This window comes from Perca fluviatilis, chromosome 19, assembly GCF_010015445.1.
Source record: "Perca fluviatilis chromosome 19, GENO_Pfluv_1.0, whole genome shotgun sequence".
NCBI classification, from domain to species: domain Eukaryota; kingdom Metazoa; phylum Chordata; class Actinopteri; order Perciformes; family Percidae; genus Perca; species Perca fluviatilis.
The window spans coordinates 2,668,784-2,687,888 of NC_053130.1; the positions used below are offsets into that span (position 1 = coordinate 2,668,784).

Genomic DNA, 19,105 nt, shown 5'->3' on the forward strand with positions numbered 1-19,105 from the left:
GATCTGTAGTGTTTTGCTAATTGGGTGTGTGGTTGTGCTAAATGTGTGTAGTGTTTTGAAAACACGGGCCCTGTTTTGAAAATCATGCTTAAGCAATCCAAAAAAACTGTAAAAAAATAAACATATGTTTATTTAGCATGTTTGTTTTGTCCATATGTGCTCGTGCTGTGTTCCCCAGGTCTCAGCTGCTACAATGAGTTTTTTTTTTTTTTTGCCCCCCCTGGCTCGAATGTCAAACTCCGCCTATGCCTGTCACGGCTGCTAGCAAACTTTCAAAAGGAAAAATTAACAAAAAAATAATTATTTATGAATTTTGGGTGCTTTTATTAAATTTTCTAGCATTTAAAAAAAAAATTGAAAAACACCACAAGTAGTAATCGGCAGATGCATGTTAAGTCTGTGAAATATGTTGGTGTTTTGATTGTTTTGATGAGCTTATTGAAGGTTTAAATATCCTTGAACATATAGTAATATTATCTTAATGCAAGTTTATTCACATTAATACGCGTTTGCATGTTAGCTGTTGCACGAATCCAGGGTCGCTGAAAAGATGAGGTGGAGTTTCTTAAGGTTTGTAAGATGGATTCAAGGATCACCTGATAGCTTTTGTGTGATTTTGGGAAAAAGGCCCTTGGTTGAAATCAGGATCTCAGTTCGTGACTTTGACACACTGACGTGTGGAACAAAATGTGTCCTGACATTGACTCTACATCTTCTTGTGAGCCTAATGTCACGTACATTTCCTGCTTTAAACATGTAGCCTTGGCCACTTGTAAGTTTTAGCAGAAACAGCAAGTGAACACATGTAGGTATGTGGGTACTACCAGATGTTTCCTGCCTGTTTCCAGCAAGTACGCAGCGTCTTTCTTATGAGTGTTAGCATTACGCAAGACATGTAAGATCTGAGTTATCTTTGAACACATGATTGGTATGTTTTTGGGAAACAGTGGTGTGCAAGATTAACTTTGTTATTGGGGTTTTAAAACAGCTGAATTGACAGAGGTTTTCTGTAATAAACTGTATAAATTTAGAAGTTAATGAACAGTTACATTTAAGATAGGTGTTTTGGTCTATTACAACAAAACTAAATTAAATCTATGGATATTTCACATAATTTCAACAGCATTTCAATGATGCAGTTTTGCTTTACTTATCCAGTGTTTGACTACAAAGGCTGCACCTGCTGGAAACTGACAGTAGTAGAACGTGTATGCCTATTACAATTGTATCAAAAAAGTGCACATAAACATAAAGCAATAACAAAAACATCAAACCAAACATTTTTATGCAGCTCTTATAAATGAAGGACCATACGTTCCAAGTTGATTTAATTTATATAGCACTTTTTGGGCGCTTCCAAAAGACAAAAACATATGTATACAATACAAGCATAAAACACAAATGTTCTTGGCCTTGTGAACATTAATACAGTGGTGTAGTCTAATGTATTGTAGTGGGTATACTGTACTGTATATAAATATATTGGCCTATATATATGGGCCAGAATCTACCTTTTTGGTGGGGGCATATCATAGTGGGGGCTCTGGGTGTCCTCCCCCAGGGTTATTCTGAGTGTCAAAGACTTCATTTCATGCTTTCAGATAACTTTCCAGAAGCCGTGCAGCTGAAACATGTTGTCATCTTTCATAATGCTGAACTGCTGACATCATTGCTGTCCATTCAGCAACAACACACAGAGGCCAAAAGCTTGTCTATGGCCCCTTTCCTCATGAAGACACACAGAACTAAGTCTGCAAGAGGACTCAACCTAAGCAACATAATAAACAGTCCCCTGAGGAAGGTAAGTCTGAATCCATCTTTCAGAACCATTATGGGTCCGGGCAGGAACAGCAGTGTGTAAATAAGCAGCACCAGGACCAACATTGCCACAATTCGACGTTTTTCATCAGCGGGAACTGAGATGGAAGCAGACAGGGCTGTGAGGGTCCCAAGTTCCCAACCAGGAAGAATATGAGCAGTGGGAGGGGAAGGAGGAAAAATATGACTAAGATGATGGCTGTGAACTCTGAAGAAGCTGAAGAAATACAGAAAACCATAGTGATGACACAGACTGGAGGAAGGATCCAGACCAGGACACAGACCCCCACGGAGATCTTGATGGTTCGTCTGGAGCGGTACCACAGTGGGCAGGCGACGACCAAATACCTGTAATACAAGATGTAAGACACAGCTTCAGAATGAGGTAGGAATACAAAGGTCAGACACAGAAGTAGCTACACACATTCTGGATAGACAGATACCTTTCCAGGGCGATGCACACCATGAAGCCAGCACTGGCCATCAGACTAGAGTAGTAAACACCATAGACAGTCTCCAGGTCCTTAGACTGGGGTTTTAAAACAGCTGAATTAACAGAGGTTCTCTGTGATAAACTGTATAATTGTAGAAGTTAATGCACAGTTATATTTAAGATAGTTGTTTTGGTCTATTATAATAAAACTAAATTAAATCTATGTATATTTCACGTTATTTCAACAGCATTTCAATGATGCAGTTTTGCTTTAATTATCCAGTGTTTGACTACAAAGACTGCACCTGCTGGAAACTGACAGTAGTAGAATGTGTATGCCTATTACAATTGTATCAAAACATAAAGCAATAATAAAAACATCAAACCAAACATTTTTATGTAGCTCTTAAAAATGAAAGACCAGATTAAAAGTTTCAAAAGAAAAACAACACAGATGTGGTGCGTCCCCTCGAAACTGATAAGCCTCGTGGTGCATTCAAAGTTATTGGACTTGTCTTGGACTCGACAAAGGTGGACTTGACTACAGCCCTGCCTGAAGGACATCATTTTGCATGTTCGAAATGTTTTTAAACAATTATTTGAGCCCATGACATAGAGATGTGAATCACCTGAAACATGTTAAATCCCACCGTGGTCATTTAAAGCCTTCTTCTTTAAAGTCTGGCTGATCCAGTTAGATCTCATTCTCATTTTGTTAAATAAAACAGAATATGAATCTCACAGATATTTATTGATATCACACACACAGCAATTAAAGCTTAGCCAATCTCCTGTCTAAAACACTTCTCATATTTATTAGGAGTCAAACAGTGAAAAATCATGACATTTGCTTATGCCAATACTCAAAAAATAATAATGTCATATTTATTGATATCACACACACAGCAATGCTACACAAGCATTTGTGTTGTCTAAAATCAGTTCTCCTATATATTTGGAGTCATCCAGTGCAAAAATAAACATATTGAACATTATAACTCCTATATAAAGGACAAACTAGTTACATTTCTTACATACAGTGTATCAATCTTGGATGTAACAGTATGGATTAATTGCACAAAGACGCCGAAAAACTCTGGACTTCTAGGCTGGATACAAAACCTTCTGTAAGGGCTAGGAAGACACCAAATTAAAGACATCAGCAGAACGGGGAGACTGTTAGCTTTCAGCTCCAAAAGACGGTATGTTTCTACTAGTTATTATTATAAAGTTACTAAGTTATGAATCAGAAGTGCCATTTGGCGTTAGGTGTGTGTTTGGGGTGTGCTACAGTCATCACTGTGATGATTGTGTTTGATCTGCCCATCTTTCAACTCTGTTGTCCCATTTTCTGTTTTATTTGTTTCATATATTTATGCCTTTTTAGGCTTTATGTAACTGCCTTTGTGTGAGCAGTCACCGTTTCACAGTCACGACAGGTCACCATGTATAATAATGATAAACATTACATAGACTAACAAACTAATACAAGCATATTTGATTGACATTTGTTGAAGCCATCACAGTGAAACAGGACAAGTTTACTAAACATTCCCAGCAAGCAGAACTCCCACAGTATAGTCAAGACAATATTTTATAGTATCAACAGTAAGGTGTCTATTTATAATGGCGGATAAATGAATATTTAAAAAATAAAATACAAACAGACAAAACACCCTTCAACCATGTTCTGAGTGTTGGTGTTGCATACCCTGTCCACCAGAGGGCACTCTGTTGGCAACACTTGTGTTTAACCCTTTAAGTTTCATATCTTAAGTTTGTATTTTTATACATTATATTCATCAGAAATTTAATATATTTTGATGTTCGGTTGTGACAATAAAACAAACAAGTTTATTTTTTAAATGGCATTATCATATTATTTTAGTGAGGACTCATAAATAACTACAAATAACTAATGTTAGAGAAATCTGTTTATTTTTTGTTACGGGTTTCTGGATTTGTTTTTTAATATATATCGGCCGATATATCGGAATATCGAATTTTTAAATCACCAAATATTTCTATCGATATCGGCATTAAAAATCCTTTATCAGTTGTGCTCTAATAATAAGCATAGTTTTCTGTCACGAAATGTGTCTAAAGACTTTGAAAATATGTTATGATTAGTGTTACACACTGAGTTCCTGTCATGTAGGAAGAGAATACTTGTAACTGACATCTTAATGATGCCAAAGAAAGTGGTAAAATAATGCAGACTGTGCTGTGGGTGAGCTGCAGACAGTCTGATGTACAGGGTGTCTCTGCAGAGTGCATGTGTGCTGTGTTTCTGCAAACTTCATTTATTAAAAGAGAAATATACCGAGAAGCCAAGGAACGTTCTCAAAAAAAAAAAAGGAAATATATGTCGAGGTTGTTGAAGATGTAAAATGCTGCACTGAGATCAGTTTGGGTTTGTAAATGTTTTGCTGTGTACAGGTTGTCAGGTTGTTTTGATTTCCCATGATTTGTATCATAATGTACATGGAAATATATAAATGATGCTCAGATGCATGAATTTATTTTTAAACCAAAACATGTTTGTGGATGATAGATGATAATTTTATGGTGTGAATTATGTTCACCGGTTGATTTTTATACCGAAGTGATTGTGATCAAAGTGTGTGTACGTGTGTCAGTGTATTTAACGAATTAAATGAGACTCGTGCAGGAAAACTGTCTTTTGGTTATTTGTTTTAAAAAGTTACCTTTCTATTTAGTTAATTACTGGTCTAATGTGGTCCAGATGGGAAAAAACAGTGAAGTCCTAAGTGATGGTATAGTATGTCGAAAAAGTCATAAAAAGTCATATTATAGGATGTCTAAAAAGTCATAAAAAAGTCATAGTATAATATGTCGAAAAAAGACAAAAATTCATAGTAAAGTATGTTGAAAAAAGTCATTATATAATAAATGACTACATTGCTGCATTTATATAGCTCTTTCCTACTCTTAACGACTACTCAAAGTGCTTTTTACATAGTACAGGAACCTTTCACACACTGAGGCTGAGGCTGCCGTACTCATCAGATAAACACTCACACTCATTTACACTCTGATGGCTCAGCATCGGGAGAAATTCAGGGTTCAGTGTCTTGCCCAAGGACACTTCAATATAGGACTGCAGGGCCAGGGATCGAACCACCAACCTTCCAATAGGTGGGCGACCACTCTACTACATGAGCCACAGCCACCTAGACTCAGTATAGTAAGTCAATAAAAGTAATAGTATAGTACGTCGAAAATATAGTCATAGTATAGTATGTCGAAAAAAGACATAGGGCCCTATTTTAACAATCTGAAACGCAAGTATCAAACGTGAAACGCAAGTAGCTTTGTGGGCGAATCTCGGGCCTGGGAGCGCAAATACATTCTTTAATTTACCGACGTGCGTCTGTGGAGGAAAAAGTCCGCTGTGCGTCGGGTGCTAAATAGGAATGATACATGCGTCGGTGTACAAAGGCAATTGCGCTGAGTGCAAGATAAGGCCCTTAGTATAGCATGTCTAAAAAGTAATAAAAAAGTAATATTATAGTATGTCAAAAAAGTAGTCATAGTATAGTATGTTGAAAAAAGTCATTAATAGTCATAGTATAGTATGTCAAAAAGTTATAAAAAAGGTGGAAGTTTTCCTTGAAGCAGCAGAGTTTAGTAAATATCAATGTTCTTAATGAAAACGAATAAAAGACTGTATGAGAATTAAACCAAAGTCTGGTCTTTGAGCATTTATTTACATTTGCAAATGCAGAGAAAACAGTTTCACAAGTACCACGGCACATCTGAAAGGGTCTTCTAACCTAAAGTCTAAACATCCACACATCATATAGTGAAAACCTCTGTTAAGCCACCCCTCTACACTTATCTCTTAGCATGGCCATAGTTGAAAAGAGGACATCATAACAGTCACACCACTGTCTCACCTTCCCCTCTGCTCTCTGTTCCTATAGCCTAAACAACAGTTTATCTCAGGAGGAACTTTATCTGCTAAAAGTTAAACAAAATGAGAAGCTAGAGTTTCTTAAAAATAAAATTACTAGGCTGAGATTTCATGGCTGCAGCTGTCCCTCTCTGGTCTTTAAGAGTCTAAGAGGAAGGAACAGGATTTTGTGGAGGTTTAAAACAATCATTAAACAAATGGTTAACATAATTAAACAAAATGGTTGAAATTAAATTTGCCATCACAGAAAAAATAGTCATAGTATAGTAGGTTGAAAAAAGTCATAAAAAAAGTAATAGTATAGTAAGTCAAAAATATAGTCATAGTATAGAAGGGGAACTAAACAGGCTTTCCTAAGATGTATTGCCAAAAAGCATTGTTACCACAGAGAAATAATCTACCAAACACAAATTTCCTTACTTTTTGTGCTAAGTTTAAATATTTGAGGCCTGGCCTCTGATTGATAGGAGGTCAAAGATGGAGTCAAACAGTTTGAGATTAAATACATGATATGGAAAAGAGTTTTATTTTTCATCATGTTCAGTGATGCACTATTTTTGATATACATACAGCACAAACAGTGATTGTTCATAGTTGTTATTGGCCATAATGTCATCACAGTTGTGTTTAAAAGAAAACTGACCTCTAAGACTTTAGCTGCTAAACGAGGTGCTGTTTGGCAAAAAAAAACAAAAAAAAAACACATCACACCTAGAAGACAGAGAAGTGGATCTGATAAACTCTAAATGCAAACCAACTGGGCTGAATGTTAAAACCAAAACAAGGTGCCTGAAGTTGCACAAACTGAGTGTGTTGAAGTACGCAGAAAAACACAAACTGGTCTTCAAACACAAGTCAGTTTTTCTCTTCACAAAATTTCATTACTGAGGTTTACTCTGCTAAACTCTACAATTTAAGTTAATATGAACAGAAAAATACATCACACATATATATCATGAGACAGGTGCGTCAGAGAGGGACGAGTGGGTCATAAGTTGCAAAGAGAAGGTGATTGGTGCAAACCCACAATCCCCTCCTACAAAAGATGGCTTTTGGCTCAGTAAGTAATACCATTTGCCTGGTGAAGGTTTAGTACCAAAACATTGCCAGCTATTAAAGCTACAGTATCTCTGCAAGTTAGACAGTGTGCAGAGGTTTCTTTGCAATTCATCCGTATGTATTTATCTTTTTAATTATTCAGATGGCACTGCCTTTTTATACTAACACAGGGGGGCACCAAATGTTTAATCCTACATATAAAAGACATTAAGCCTTAAAGGATTTTTGACAACCTCTGGTCCGTCTGGTTTTATTTTCTATAAAAGCTTGTAAAACATCAACCCTGTTGTCCATAGTCAATCTATGAACATCATTTCTTTCAGAAAAAAACTGGGCTATTAGAATATTTGTGCTGCAGTGAGGTCACTTGAATGTTAAAAAAAGGTTGTAGGACCATAAAGACAAATAAATAAATAAAACAGAACATGAATCTCACAGATATGTATTGATATCACACACACAGCAATTAAAGCTTAGCCAATCTCCTGCCTAAAACACTTCTCATATGTATTAGGAGTCAAACAGTGAAAAAATAAACATTGTTACTTATACACAGTGGACAAAATATCTACATTTTTTCAAGAAAAGTCCAGACGCTTTTGTCCTCATGACATTCACTTATGCCAATACTCAAAACATAATAATGTCATATTTATTGATATCACACACACAGCAATGCTACACAAGCATTTGTGTTGTCTAAAATCAGTTCTCCTATATATTTGGAGACATCCAGTGCAAAAATAAACATATTGAACATTATAACTCCTATATAAAGGACAAACTAGTTACATTTCTTACATACAGTGTATCAATCTTGGATGTAACAGTATGGATTAATTGCACAAAGACCCCGAAAATCTCTGGACTTCTAGGCTGGATACAAAACCTTCTGTAAGGGCTAGGAACGGGGCAACTGTTAGCTTTTAGCTCCAAAAGACGGTATGTTTCTACTACTTATTATTATAAAGTTACTAAGTTATGAATCAGAAGTGCCGTTTGGCATTAGGTGTGTGTTTGGTGTGTGCTACAGTCATCATTGTGATGATTGTGTTTGATCTGCCCATCTTTGAACTCATTATCTTTAAATTGTCCCATTTTCTGTTTTATTTGTTTCATATATTTATGCCTTTATAGGCTTTATGTAATTGCCTTTGTGTATGAGCGGTCGCCGTTTCATGGTCACAAAAGGTCACCATGTATAATAATGATAGACATTACATAGACTAACAAAGTAATACAAGCATATTTGATTGACATTTGTTGAAGCCATCACAGTGAAACTGGACAAGTTTACCAAAACATTCCCAGCAAGCAGAACTCCCACAGTATAGTCAAGACAATATTTTATAGTATCAACAGTAAGGTGTCTTATTGGAAACCATATCAGTAGAAGACAGAATCTGTGTTGTCTTCTAGCCTTTGTATTTGCCTACATGTCTCCTTCTGTTTCTCCCCTCTCTCTCTCTCTCTCTCTCTCTCTCTCTCTCTCTACATGAAGCTGACTGTGGACATGTTGTCATCATTCATACTGTTGAACTGCTGTCATCATTGCTGTCCATTCTGCAACAACACACAGAGGCCAAAATCTTGTCTATGGCCCCTTTCTTCATGAAAACATACAGAACTAAGTCTGCAAGAGGAGTCAACCTAAGAAACACACCAGACAGGATATTGATTGTAATGCCATCTCCCCTACTCAGAAGCAATATAACTATGGGCAGGATCAGCAGCGTGTAAATAAGCAGCACCATGACCAACATTGCCACAATTCGACGTTTTTCATCAGCGGGAACTGAGATGGAAGCAGACAGGGCTGTGAGGGTCCCAACCAGGAAGAATATGAGCAGTGGGAGGGGAAGGAGGAAAAAGATGGCTAAGATGGTGCCTGTGAACTCTGAAATATACATCAATAAAAAAGAGAAGCAACAGACAAGAGAAAGGATCCAGACCAGGACGCAGACCCCCACAGAGATCTTGATGGTTCGTCTGAAGCGGTACCACAGTGGGCAGGCGACGACCAAATACCTGTAATACAAGATGTAAGACACAGCTTCAGAATGAGGTAGGAATACAAAGGTCAGACACAGAAGTAGTTACACACATTCTGGATAGACAGATACCTTTCCAGGGCGATGCACACCATGAAGCAAACGCTGGCCATCAGACTAGAGTAGTAAATACGACGGAATATTTGATATATGTGGTCCTCAGGTTGTACCACATAAACAATCATGCAGCAGAACTGAATGAGGTCAGAAATGAGAAGGTTGATGACGTAGATCGGAGCGACATGATCATTTCGCACCTGCAGGAAAACATTGGTTAAAGTAAAGAAAGCTGTTGTAAACATGTTCTGAACTCCTCCTCTCAAATATGTCTGCAGGGTCCAATCAGCTTAATTTACATCTTAACTATGCACTTCATTATTCCTGTAAACGTATAGGTCATTAAAATACTTCACCCCAGCCCCCTGACATGTGGCCCCCAACTCAGATCAAGATCCTTTACAGACAGACACTTTACACAAATAGATCTCAGTCATAATGTACGTACCAGAGAATAAAGAGCATAGATGGCCACCAGGGTCAAAGGAAGTCCGATACAGATGCTTATGCATGTTGCAACATATATGATTCTTGCAAAGTCGTTGAAGGTGCTGTCGTAATCATAGTTCCTGTCCCGTAAAGTGTTGTTAATGTGGACATCTTCCATTGTTCAGAGTGAAACCTGTTTCAGAGATCAGGTTATAAAAAGAGTTTAATATTGTTTAATATCTATGTAACATTGTTCAGTTCACACAAATGCAGTATACATATATATAATACTCACAAATCAAATGAGTTAAATCAAAATATGTATTGCTTTCAGTATTAAAATCCCTTAATATTTGTTACCCTATCTGCTTATAATATTTAATCAAATACTAAGTTTCAGATAGCACATTCTGGTGATGAAATATTTAACATGCTGATATGAGGTCATTACTGCAGCCGCAGAACCTCGTCCGTGTTTCAGTAATTTAATATAATTATTAATGTTAATTACATTTGTTTAGGACATTCTGTGCTAATGCCCCACTACTTGTTGAATGCCCCTCTGCCCTCTGGTTTTGGATGAGACTGACTAATCCACTTGATAAACCATCTGCATTATCTTTTGTGTAAAGATAAATTTTCTTATTTCACTAAATATCTCTAACTGAATCAGTTAATGACTGTAACCTGTCTTGGGTTACATAACATAACCTCAGTCATCGTATTTTCACGACAAAAAACTATTTTGCATATCTAACCTTATTTTTATTATTATTATTATTATTATTATTATTATTATTATTATTATTATTATTATTATTATTATTATTAATCATTAACACCCAAATATCTTTCCGTGAATTAATTATGTTTCAGAACATACATAAAGTAATACAGAAATTGTTTTATTTGTGAGCTTTAAAAGTTCTTGCTCATCTGTAAATCCAGTAGACATGTAAAAATACAAGCATACAATACATTAGATTCAAACATACATACATACATACAGTTTTACTTTTTTCAGTAACGAGTAATCTAACGCGTCACTATTTACAAACCAGTAATCAGATTAAAGTTACTTATCCTGTGCGTTACTATTTTTGTCATTTTCCTTAGTAAAAATATATAATTTTGCTTTCTTCTTGCGTCTCGGGGAGTGAAGTCACCTATGCAACAAGTCACGTTTTCAGCATGAGGACAGTTCACGTGTACCACGCAGCGACACAAACGTAAAAAACAATGGAGGGAGGAGAGAGATGGAAATCCAGTCACTATTTAGAGTTTGTGTCAGCTAAAGACGGCAATATTAAGGTTGGTTGTACACTCTGTGCTGGTGGAGACAAAGTGCTATCTAGCTACAAAAACACTACGTCAAATTTGAAGAAACATTTGGAGTCGCAGAACTGCAGTCAAACTTACAGAGCAAGTCCCAGCAGGTGGTGCGAAGCAGAGAGCAGGAGGCCCCCCACCACCCAAACAACAAAAGCTGGACTTCGGTGCAAAACCAGTAAGTGGGGGAGAGTTGAAGAAGTCGGTCTGGCAGTATGTTGGAGAGGAAATGCTGCCCTTAAACACGGCTGACTGGCTCTCTTTCGTGCCATAATAAACCAGATCCTACTACTAGCTGCCTCACAGTAAACCGGTTGTCATGTTTATGTTGAGGCTGTGGGGGGGTTGTCGTCAGTTGCTGAACGTACCTAATAAAGTAACTTGTAATCTAACTTCGTTACTTTTAAAATCAAGTAATCTGTAAAGTAACTAACTTACTTTTTCAAAGTAACCGTGGCAACACTGCATACAGTACATACATACATACAACACTTGTAAGAAAAAGCCTTTGTAAGTAGAGGATGGATACCCGACCCGTTCGGACATATATTTAGAAATGATGTCCGGGTTTGGGTCGGGCTCGGTCACATCAGCGCGATAAGGCATTGAACATTTTAAATTTAAAAAAGCTTATTATGTAGGTGCGCATCTGTGTTAACGTGCGCTTGTTGTCCCGTCTGCGCTGATGCGCTCATCTGTTGACATTTCCGAATGCCTTCCTACAGTTGCTTAAAGGGGTGATAGAATGCAAAACCGATTTTACCCTGTCATAGTTGAATAATGACAGTTTGGTGGGTAAATAGGACATACATAGAAGCTCAAAGTCCCACTGACACCCCTTTACTATGAAAATCTCATATTTTGAAACTGCCGCTGAAAACGGGCGAATCCCAACAAAGCTGAGTTGCTTACGCAAGCGTCTCAAAATCCGGAACCTTAAGAGAACAGTCACGCCCCAACATTTACATAGGCTACACAACTGACCTGAGATCAGGTAGTCTTCTGAATCTAGCTAGGTCACGCGATCTCTGCTATTCCATTACAAAATTCACTTCTGAAACTTTTTATGCGAGAAATCAACCATATAAAGCTCAAAATGCGGCGCGCTATTGCGAAAATGGATGGCTAATTGCAAATTTTCTCCGACTGTGTGTCGGAGTTTGGTGCTGGTGTTGGTGCTGCCTGGGTTGCTACATCGCCGCCCTGACCGCAGTGTCAGCGAGCTTGTTACGCCCGCAATCTTTTACCGCAGCCCGCAGGTTCCAGTTAATCTTATAATGGGTATGTGTGTTGAGTTATTTAAACAAACAATCGGGGAAATAAACGCCTCTTGTCCGCGAGTCTCATTGATAGAGCCGCGGTGATATGGAGTCCATCAATGAGAGCTAGCTAGCCTCCTCCTAACTCTGACATTCACAAAAATACATTCAATTGAAATACGAAATCGGACAAGTGTTAGCTAAGCTTTGTAAGACCTTGAGGAACCTGTAATATTCATGCCGTGATGAAATTCAAACTGTAAATATACTTTAGTTATGCGAAAGTGAGCAAGCTGCGATATTTCCCCATTGTAATGAATGGGACATATAGAAAGCAGCTGCTCGTCCTACAAAGACGCCTCGCGTTCATAAAAATGCCTTAAAATCAAATCGGACACAACGGTTAGCTTTATAAGACATTGGGGAATGTGTTGTATAAGTGGCGTGACGAAATTCAAACAGTAAATATAATTTAGTTATGGCGAAAGTGTAGCTAGCTAGCTGCGGTATTTCCCCATTGTAATGAATGGGACATATAGCAAGCAGCTGCTTGTCCTACAAAGACGCCTCGCGTTCATAAAAATGCCTTAAAATCAAATCGGACACAACGGTTAGCTTTATAAGACATTGGGACATTCAAACCGTAAATGTTTTATTTATAGATATAGTTATGCCGGTAGCTGGCCGCAGAGCCCCGTATGCAGTATCCACAAAGGGTGACTTTGCCCTGGGTATGGAGCCCAGCAGGCTGTCGCTTTCTCGTCAGACTGTGTGGAGCTCCTAAAGTCCGACACGTTTTACCAAATTTGCAATTAGCCATCAATTTTTGTAAAACGGCCCATATTTGAGCTTTATATAGTTGATTTCTCGCTTAAAAAAGTCTCAGAAGTGAATTTGGTAATGAAACATTGCAGTGTCTGGAATATGAGATTCTGTCGCTTCTCTAATGTATGTGTATTGGGGATTGGCTCAACCAATCACCGCGCAGCTCATCTAAATATTCATGACCATACCATATTTGGAAGAAAAGCTCTTGTTACAAATAGGGCCAAAACACAGGGATGCATAAGGGCCAGTAAAATATCAACCAGGCCATTTTCAGCCCAACCAATGTTACATACCCCATTAGGAGACCATAAGGAACAGTGTGAAATACCCTATATAATCATTCTATCACCCCTTTAATAAAAGCTTTCCACACAAACAAATGTACATCATTAGTATGAGAAAAAAATTAGATTTGAACTGTGTCGGGCTCGGGTCAGGCTCAGACATAAATATCTTAATGCCTGTCGGGCTCGGGCCAGGCTCGGACAGAAAAATGCGGCCCGATCCGCAATCTATTTGTAAGCACGTTTTCGATGTATGGACTACATTTCTGAAATATCTAGTTGTTCTACTTCTTGTTGTTTAATTTCCCATTAATTGTGAATGCTCTATCCCATATTTCTTTTCTAATTTTTCCTTCAGCTAATGTACTTGATTTTGCATTTCTTCTATGTTTTTTAGCAGGTTTCTTAAACTACATTTTCTGTCTTTTTACACAATAACATATCCATAAGGCTTACAATTTAAGGTAAGACAGTGAAAAACCCAAATGAAATATAGTTGGTTTAAACACAGTACAGTCCCCAGCTGTCTGCTTGTTAAAGGTTGCATAATAATTTTCATGACTATTTACAGTGTATTTACCTTTTTAAACAATCTAAACAAGAATAGAAAAGGTAAATGAATATAATAAAATGTGACAAAATTTACCTTATGTGTGTGTATGTGATGATGTGGGGGGGGCGGGGGGGGTGGGGGTATTTTAATTCCAAAGGAAAATAACTGGCCTTTAAAAATAAAAATCTTTTTAATTTTTTCACATGACTGTACATACACACATGACTGTACATACACACATACATTTGCCTTCTGGCTCAGCTCTCTTTTCGTCACAACGGTGCGATAGATGGAATGTAATACCGCACATTTGCCTTCTGGCTCAGCTCTCTTTTCGTCACAACGGTGCGATAGATGGAATGTAATACCGCACCCGCTGCGCCGATTCTCCAACCAATCTCCCGCTCCATTGTCCCCTCACTCGCGAACAAAACCCCAAGGTACTTGAACTCCTTCACTTGGGGTAAGGACTCATTCCCTACCTGGAGAAGGCATTCCATCGGTTTCCTGCTGAGAACCATGGCCTCCGATTTAGAGGTGCTGATCCTCATCCCAACCGCTTCACACTCGGCTGCGAACCGATCCAGTGAGTGCTGAAGGTCGCAGGCCGATGATGCCATCAGGACCACATCATCTGCAAAAAGCAGCGATGAGATCCCCAGCCCACCGAACTGCAACCCCTCCCCACCCCGACTACGCCTCGATATCCTGTCCATAAATATTACAAACAGGATTGGTGACAAAGCGCGCCCTGGCGGAAGCCAACCCTCACCTGAACGAGTCCGACTTACTGCCGGAACCCGGACACAGCTCTCACTTTGGTCGTACAGATTGGGATGGCCCTGAGTAGAGACCCCTCACCCCATACTCCCGCCAGCACCTCCCACAGTATCTCCCGGGGGACCCGGTCATACGCCTTCTCCAAATCCACAAAACACATGTAGACCGGTTGGGCATACTCCCAGGCTCCCTCCAGGATCCTTGCAGAGTGAAGAACTGGTCCGTTGTTCCACCGACCAGGACGGAATCCGCATTGTTCCTCCTCAACCTGACGTTCGACTATCGGCCGAACCCTCCTTTCCAGCCCTTTGGAGTAGACTTTACCAGGGAGGCTGAGAAGTGTGATACCCCTGTAATTGGCACACACCCTCTGGTCCCCCTTTTAAAAGGGGAACCACCACCCCAGTCTGCCACTCCTTTGGCACTGTTCCAGACTTCCACGCAATGTTGAAGAGACGTGTCAACCAGGACAGTCCCTCCACACCCAGAGCCTTGAGCATTTCTGGACGGATCTCATCAATCCCCCGGGGCTTTGCCACTGTGGAGTTGTTTGACTACATCAGTGACTTCCGGCCCGGAAATCGACGTCATTCCCCGTCATCCTCCAGCTCTGCCTCTAACATAGAGGGCGTATTAGTCGGATTCAGGAGTTCCTCAAAATGCTCCTTCCACGCCCTATTACCTCCTCAGTTGAGGTCAACAGTGTCCCATCCTTACTGTACACAGCTTGGATGGTTCCCTCGCTCCTCCTGAGGTGGCGAACAGTTTTCCAGAAGCACTTTGGTGCCGACCGAAAGTCCTTCTCCATGTCTTCTCCAAACTTCTCCCACACCCGCTGCTTTGCCTCTTTCACGGCAGAGGCTGCAGCCCTTCGGGCCCTCCGTACCCTGCAACTGCCTCCGAAGTCCTCTGGGATAACATATCCCGGAAAGACTCCTTCTTCAGTCGGACGGCTTCCCTGACCACCGGTGTCCACCACGGTGTTCGTGGGTTACCGCCCCTTGAGGCACCTAAGACCCTAAGACCACAGCTCCTCGCGCAGCTTCAGCAATGGAAACTTTGAACATTGTCCACTCTGGTTCAATGCCCCCAGCCTCCACAGGGATGCACGAAAGTCCCCGGGAGGTGCGAGATGAAAGTCCGTTGGCTGTACAGGCCGCCCCACGTTCCCAATTTACCCGCACTACACGTTTGGGCTTACCAGGTCTGTCCAGAGTCTTCCCCACCCCTGACCCAACTCACCACCAGATGGTGATTGGTTGACAGCTCTGCCCCTCTCTTCACCCGAGTGTCCAAAACATACGGCCTCAGATCAGATGAAACGCGATTATAAAATCGATCATTGACCTTCGGGCCTAGGGTGCTCTGGTACCAGGTACACTTATGAGCATCCCTATACGAACATGGTGTTCGTTATAGACAATCCATGACTAGCACAGAAGTCCAACAACAAACAACCACTCTGGTTTAGATCAGGGAGGCCGTTCCTCCCAATCACGCCTCTCCAGGTGTCTCCATCATTGCCCACGTTGCGTTGAAGTCCCCCAGCAGAACAATGGAGTCCCCCACTAGCGCCCCATGCAGGATTCCACTCAAGGTCTCCAAGAAGGCCGAATACTCCGAACTCCTGTTTGGTGCATATGCACAAACAACAGTCAGAGTTTTCCCCCCCACAACCCGCAGGCGTAGGGAGGCGACCCTCTCGTCCACCGGGGTAAACTCCAACGTAGCGGCGCTCAGCCGGGGGCTTGTTAGTATCCCCACACCCGCCCGGCACCGCACACCCTGAGCAACTCGAGAAGAAAAGAGTCCAACCCCTATCCAGGAGTACAGTTCCAGAACCGAGACTGTGCGTGTGAGGTAAGCCCCACCAGATCTCAACCGTTAGCGCTCCACCTCCCGCGCACCAGTTCCGGCTCCTTCCCCACAGAGAGGTGACGTTCCACGTCCCCAGAGCCAGCGTCTGCTGCCCGGGTCTGGTCCGTCGAGGCCCCTGACCTTCACTGCCACCCATGTGGCAGCGCACCCGACCTCAGCGGTTCCTCCCACAGGTGGTGGGCCCATGGGCTGGAGAGATGGGAGCCACGTAGCTTGTTTGGGCTGTGCCCGGCCGGGCTCCGTGGCAAACCCGGCCACCAGGCGCTCGCCGACGAGCCCGCCGTCTGGGCCTGGCTCCAGACGGGGGCCCCGGGCTTCCTCCGGGCAGGGTCACTCCATTTCTACCTTGTTTTTCCATTGGGGTTTTTGAACCATTCTTTGTCTGGCCCCTCACCTGAGACCACTTTGCCTTGGGAGACCCTACCAGGAGCACAAAGCTCCAGACAACACAGCCCTCAGGTTCACAGAGACACACAAACCTCTCCACCACGATAAGGTGATGGTTCACGGAGAAGTCCTGCTAGATTAGAGGGACAATTTAAGCTGGTGGCGAGGAGACATGCCTAGCTTCTAACTGCCTTCATCTGTACATCTACCATGCTTACACTAGCCCGACACCCGACCGAATGTCATACACTTAATAATCAACCAATAATCATGCCTCAAATGGTTACATTCTTCATATAATCTTTTTCGAATTACCATACATGTTTTGCTTGTAGCGTTAAAATCACCTTTTAACTTTTAGCTATTATCCATTGTGCCTTCATCACCTACTCAGGTGGAAAGTCCCCAATCTTCCTAGGTAGAGACTAATGATAGAAAGTCTCTTGTTTCCCACTTGTTGGCCAACGTCAGGGATCTCAACTTACTTGACAATACATACATACACACACACACACACACACACATACATACACACACACACACACACACACACACACACACACACACACACACACACACACACACACACACACACACATACATACATATACATACATTTGTAAGAAATAGCCTTTGTTGACTACATTCCTGAAATATCTACACAGTATTTCTACTTTTTGTTGTTTAATTTCCCATTAATTGTGCATGTACTTGATTTTGCATCCTTATATCTTTTTTAGATAGTTTCTTAAACTACATTTTCTGTCTTTTTACATAATAACATATCCATAAGGCTTACAACTTAAGGTAAGACAGAGAAAAACCCAAATGAAATATAGTTGGTTTAAACACAGTACAGTCCCCAGTCGTCTGCTTGTTAAAGGTTGCATAATCATTTTCATGACTATTTACAGTGTATTTACCTTTTTAAGCAATCTGTATAATAAAATGTGACAAAATGTACCTTTGACAGCTGCAAGACACCGAATGAGTTCCCTACACCAATGTCTGATGTGTTGTCCTCTGCATCCAAACAGTCTACAATAAATATGGTAAAGTTACATCATAATCTACGCAAAAATGTTTGGCAACAGGTGCAGATGTTTCCTTCCTGTTTCCAGCAAATACACAGCGTCACTCTTATGAGTGTTAACATTACACAAGACATGTAAGATCTGAGTTATCTTTGAATAACTGATTTGTCTGTTTTTGGGAAACAGTGGTGTGCAAGATGAACTTTGTTATTGGGGTTTTAAAACAGCTGAATTGACATAGGTTTTCTGTAATAAACTGTATAATTGTAGAAGTTAATGCACAGTTACATTTAAGATAAGTGTTTTGGTCCATTACAATAAAACTAAATTAAATCTATGTATATTTCACATTATTTCAACAGCATTTCAATGTTGCAGTTTTGCTTTAATTATCCAGTGTTTGACTGCAAAGGCTGCAGCTGCTGGAAACAGACAGTAGTACGTGTATGACTATTACAATTATATCAAAAAAGCAAACATAAAGCAATAAGAAAAACATCAAACCAAACATTTTTATGTAGCTCTTAAAAATGAAAGGCCAGACCAAAAGTTTCAAGTTGATTTCATTTATATAGCACTTTTTTGGTAGCCTGGATGCCAGCCGAACTTAGCCACGCCCACAACATTCAAGGTCGGGAAGTTCGGTCCGGACTTGATCCGTTGAGGAGCAATTATTCTCGAACAAGATCTGTTCGGACCAATCAAATTGTCGGACAGATGATCAACAGTAACAGAATCAACCACGTCACCAAAGAGCGCTTGGGTTGAATATGTTTACAACAGGTGGCTGCCGCTGGAGAACTGAGATGTGTAGATTAATTATGTCTATGTGTAGATTCCACCATCGCGTCTGTTACAGAAGATATCGACAGCGCATTAATTTGCGACACAGTTGTTCAACTGGCAGAAAAAAAAACGTTACGTGGGTTTTAGAACGTGAGAGGCCTCAACAACCACCCGAAAGTACGGTAGCATTATATGGTGGAGAG

The 19,105-nt window shown here is 40.4% G+C and overlaps 1 protein-coding gene and 1 pseudogene across 1 annotated transcript; both read right to left on the reverse strand.

Moving 5' to 3' along the window:
- Window positions 1–1,644: 1,644 nt before the first annotated feature.
- On the reverse strand, window positions 1,645–2,889 carry LOC120548434 (mas-related G-protein coupled receptor member A4-like). The gene is given in 4 exon segments (XM_039784694.1): window positions 1,645–1,950; window positions 1,953–2,166; window positions 2,262–2,347; window positions 2,881–2,889. Coding segments are annotated over 4 exon segments (615 nt in total).
- Window positions 2,890–8,738: 5,849 nt separating this feature from the next.
- LOC120548307 lies at window positions 8,739–18,107 on the reverse strand (annotated as a pseudogene).
- Between the last annotated feature and the right edge of the window lie 998 nt (window positions 18,108–19,105).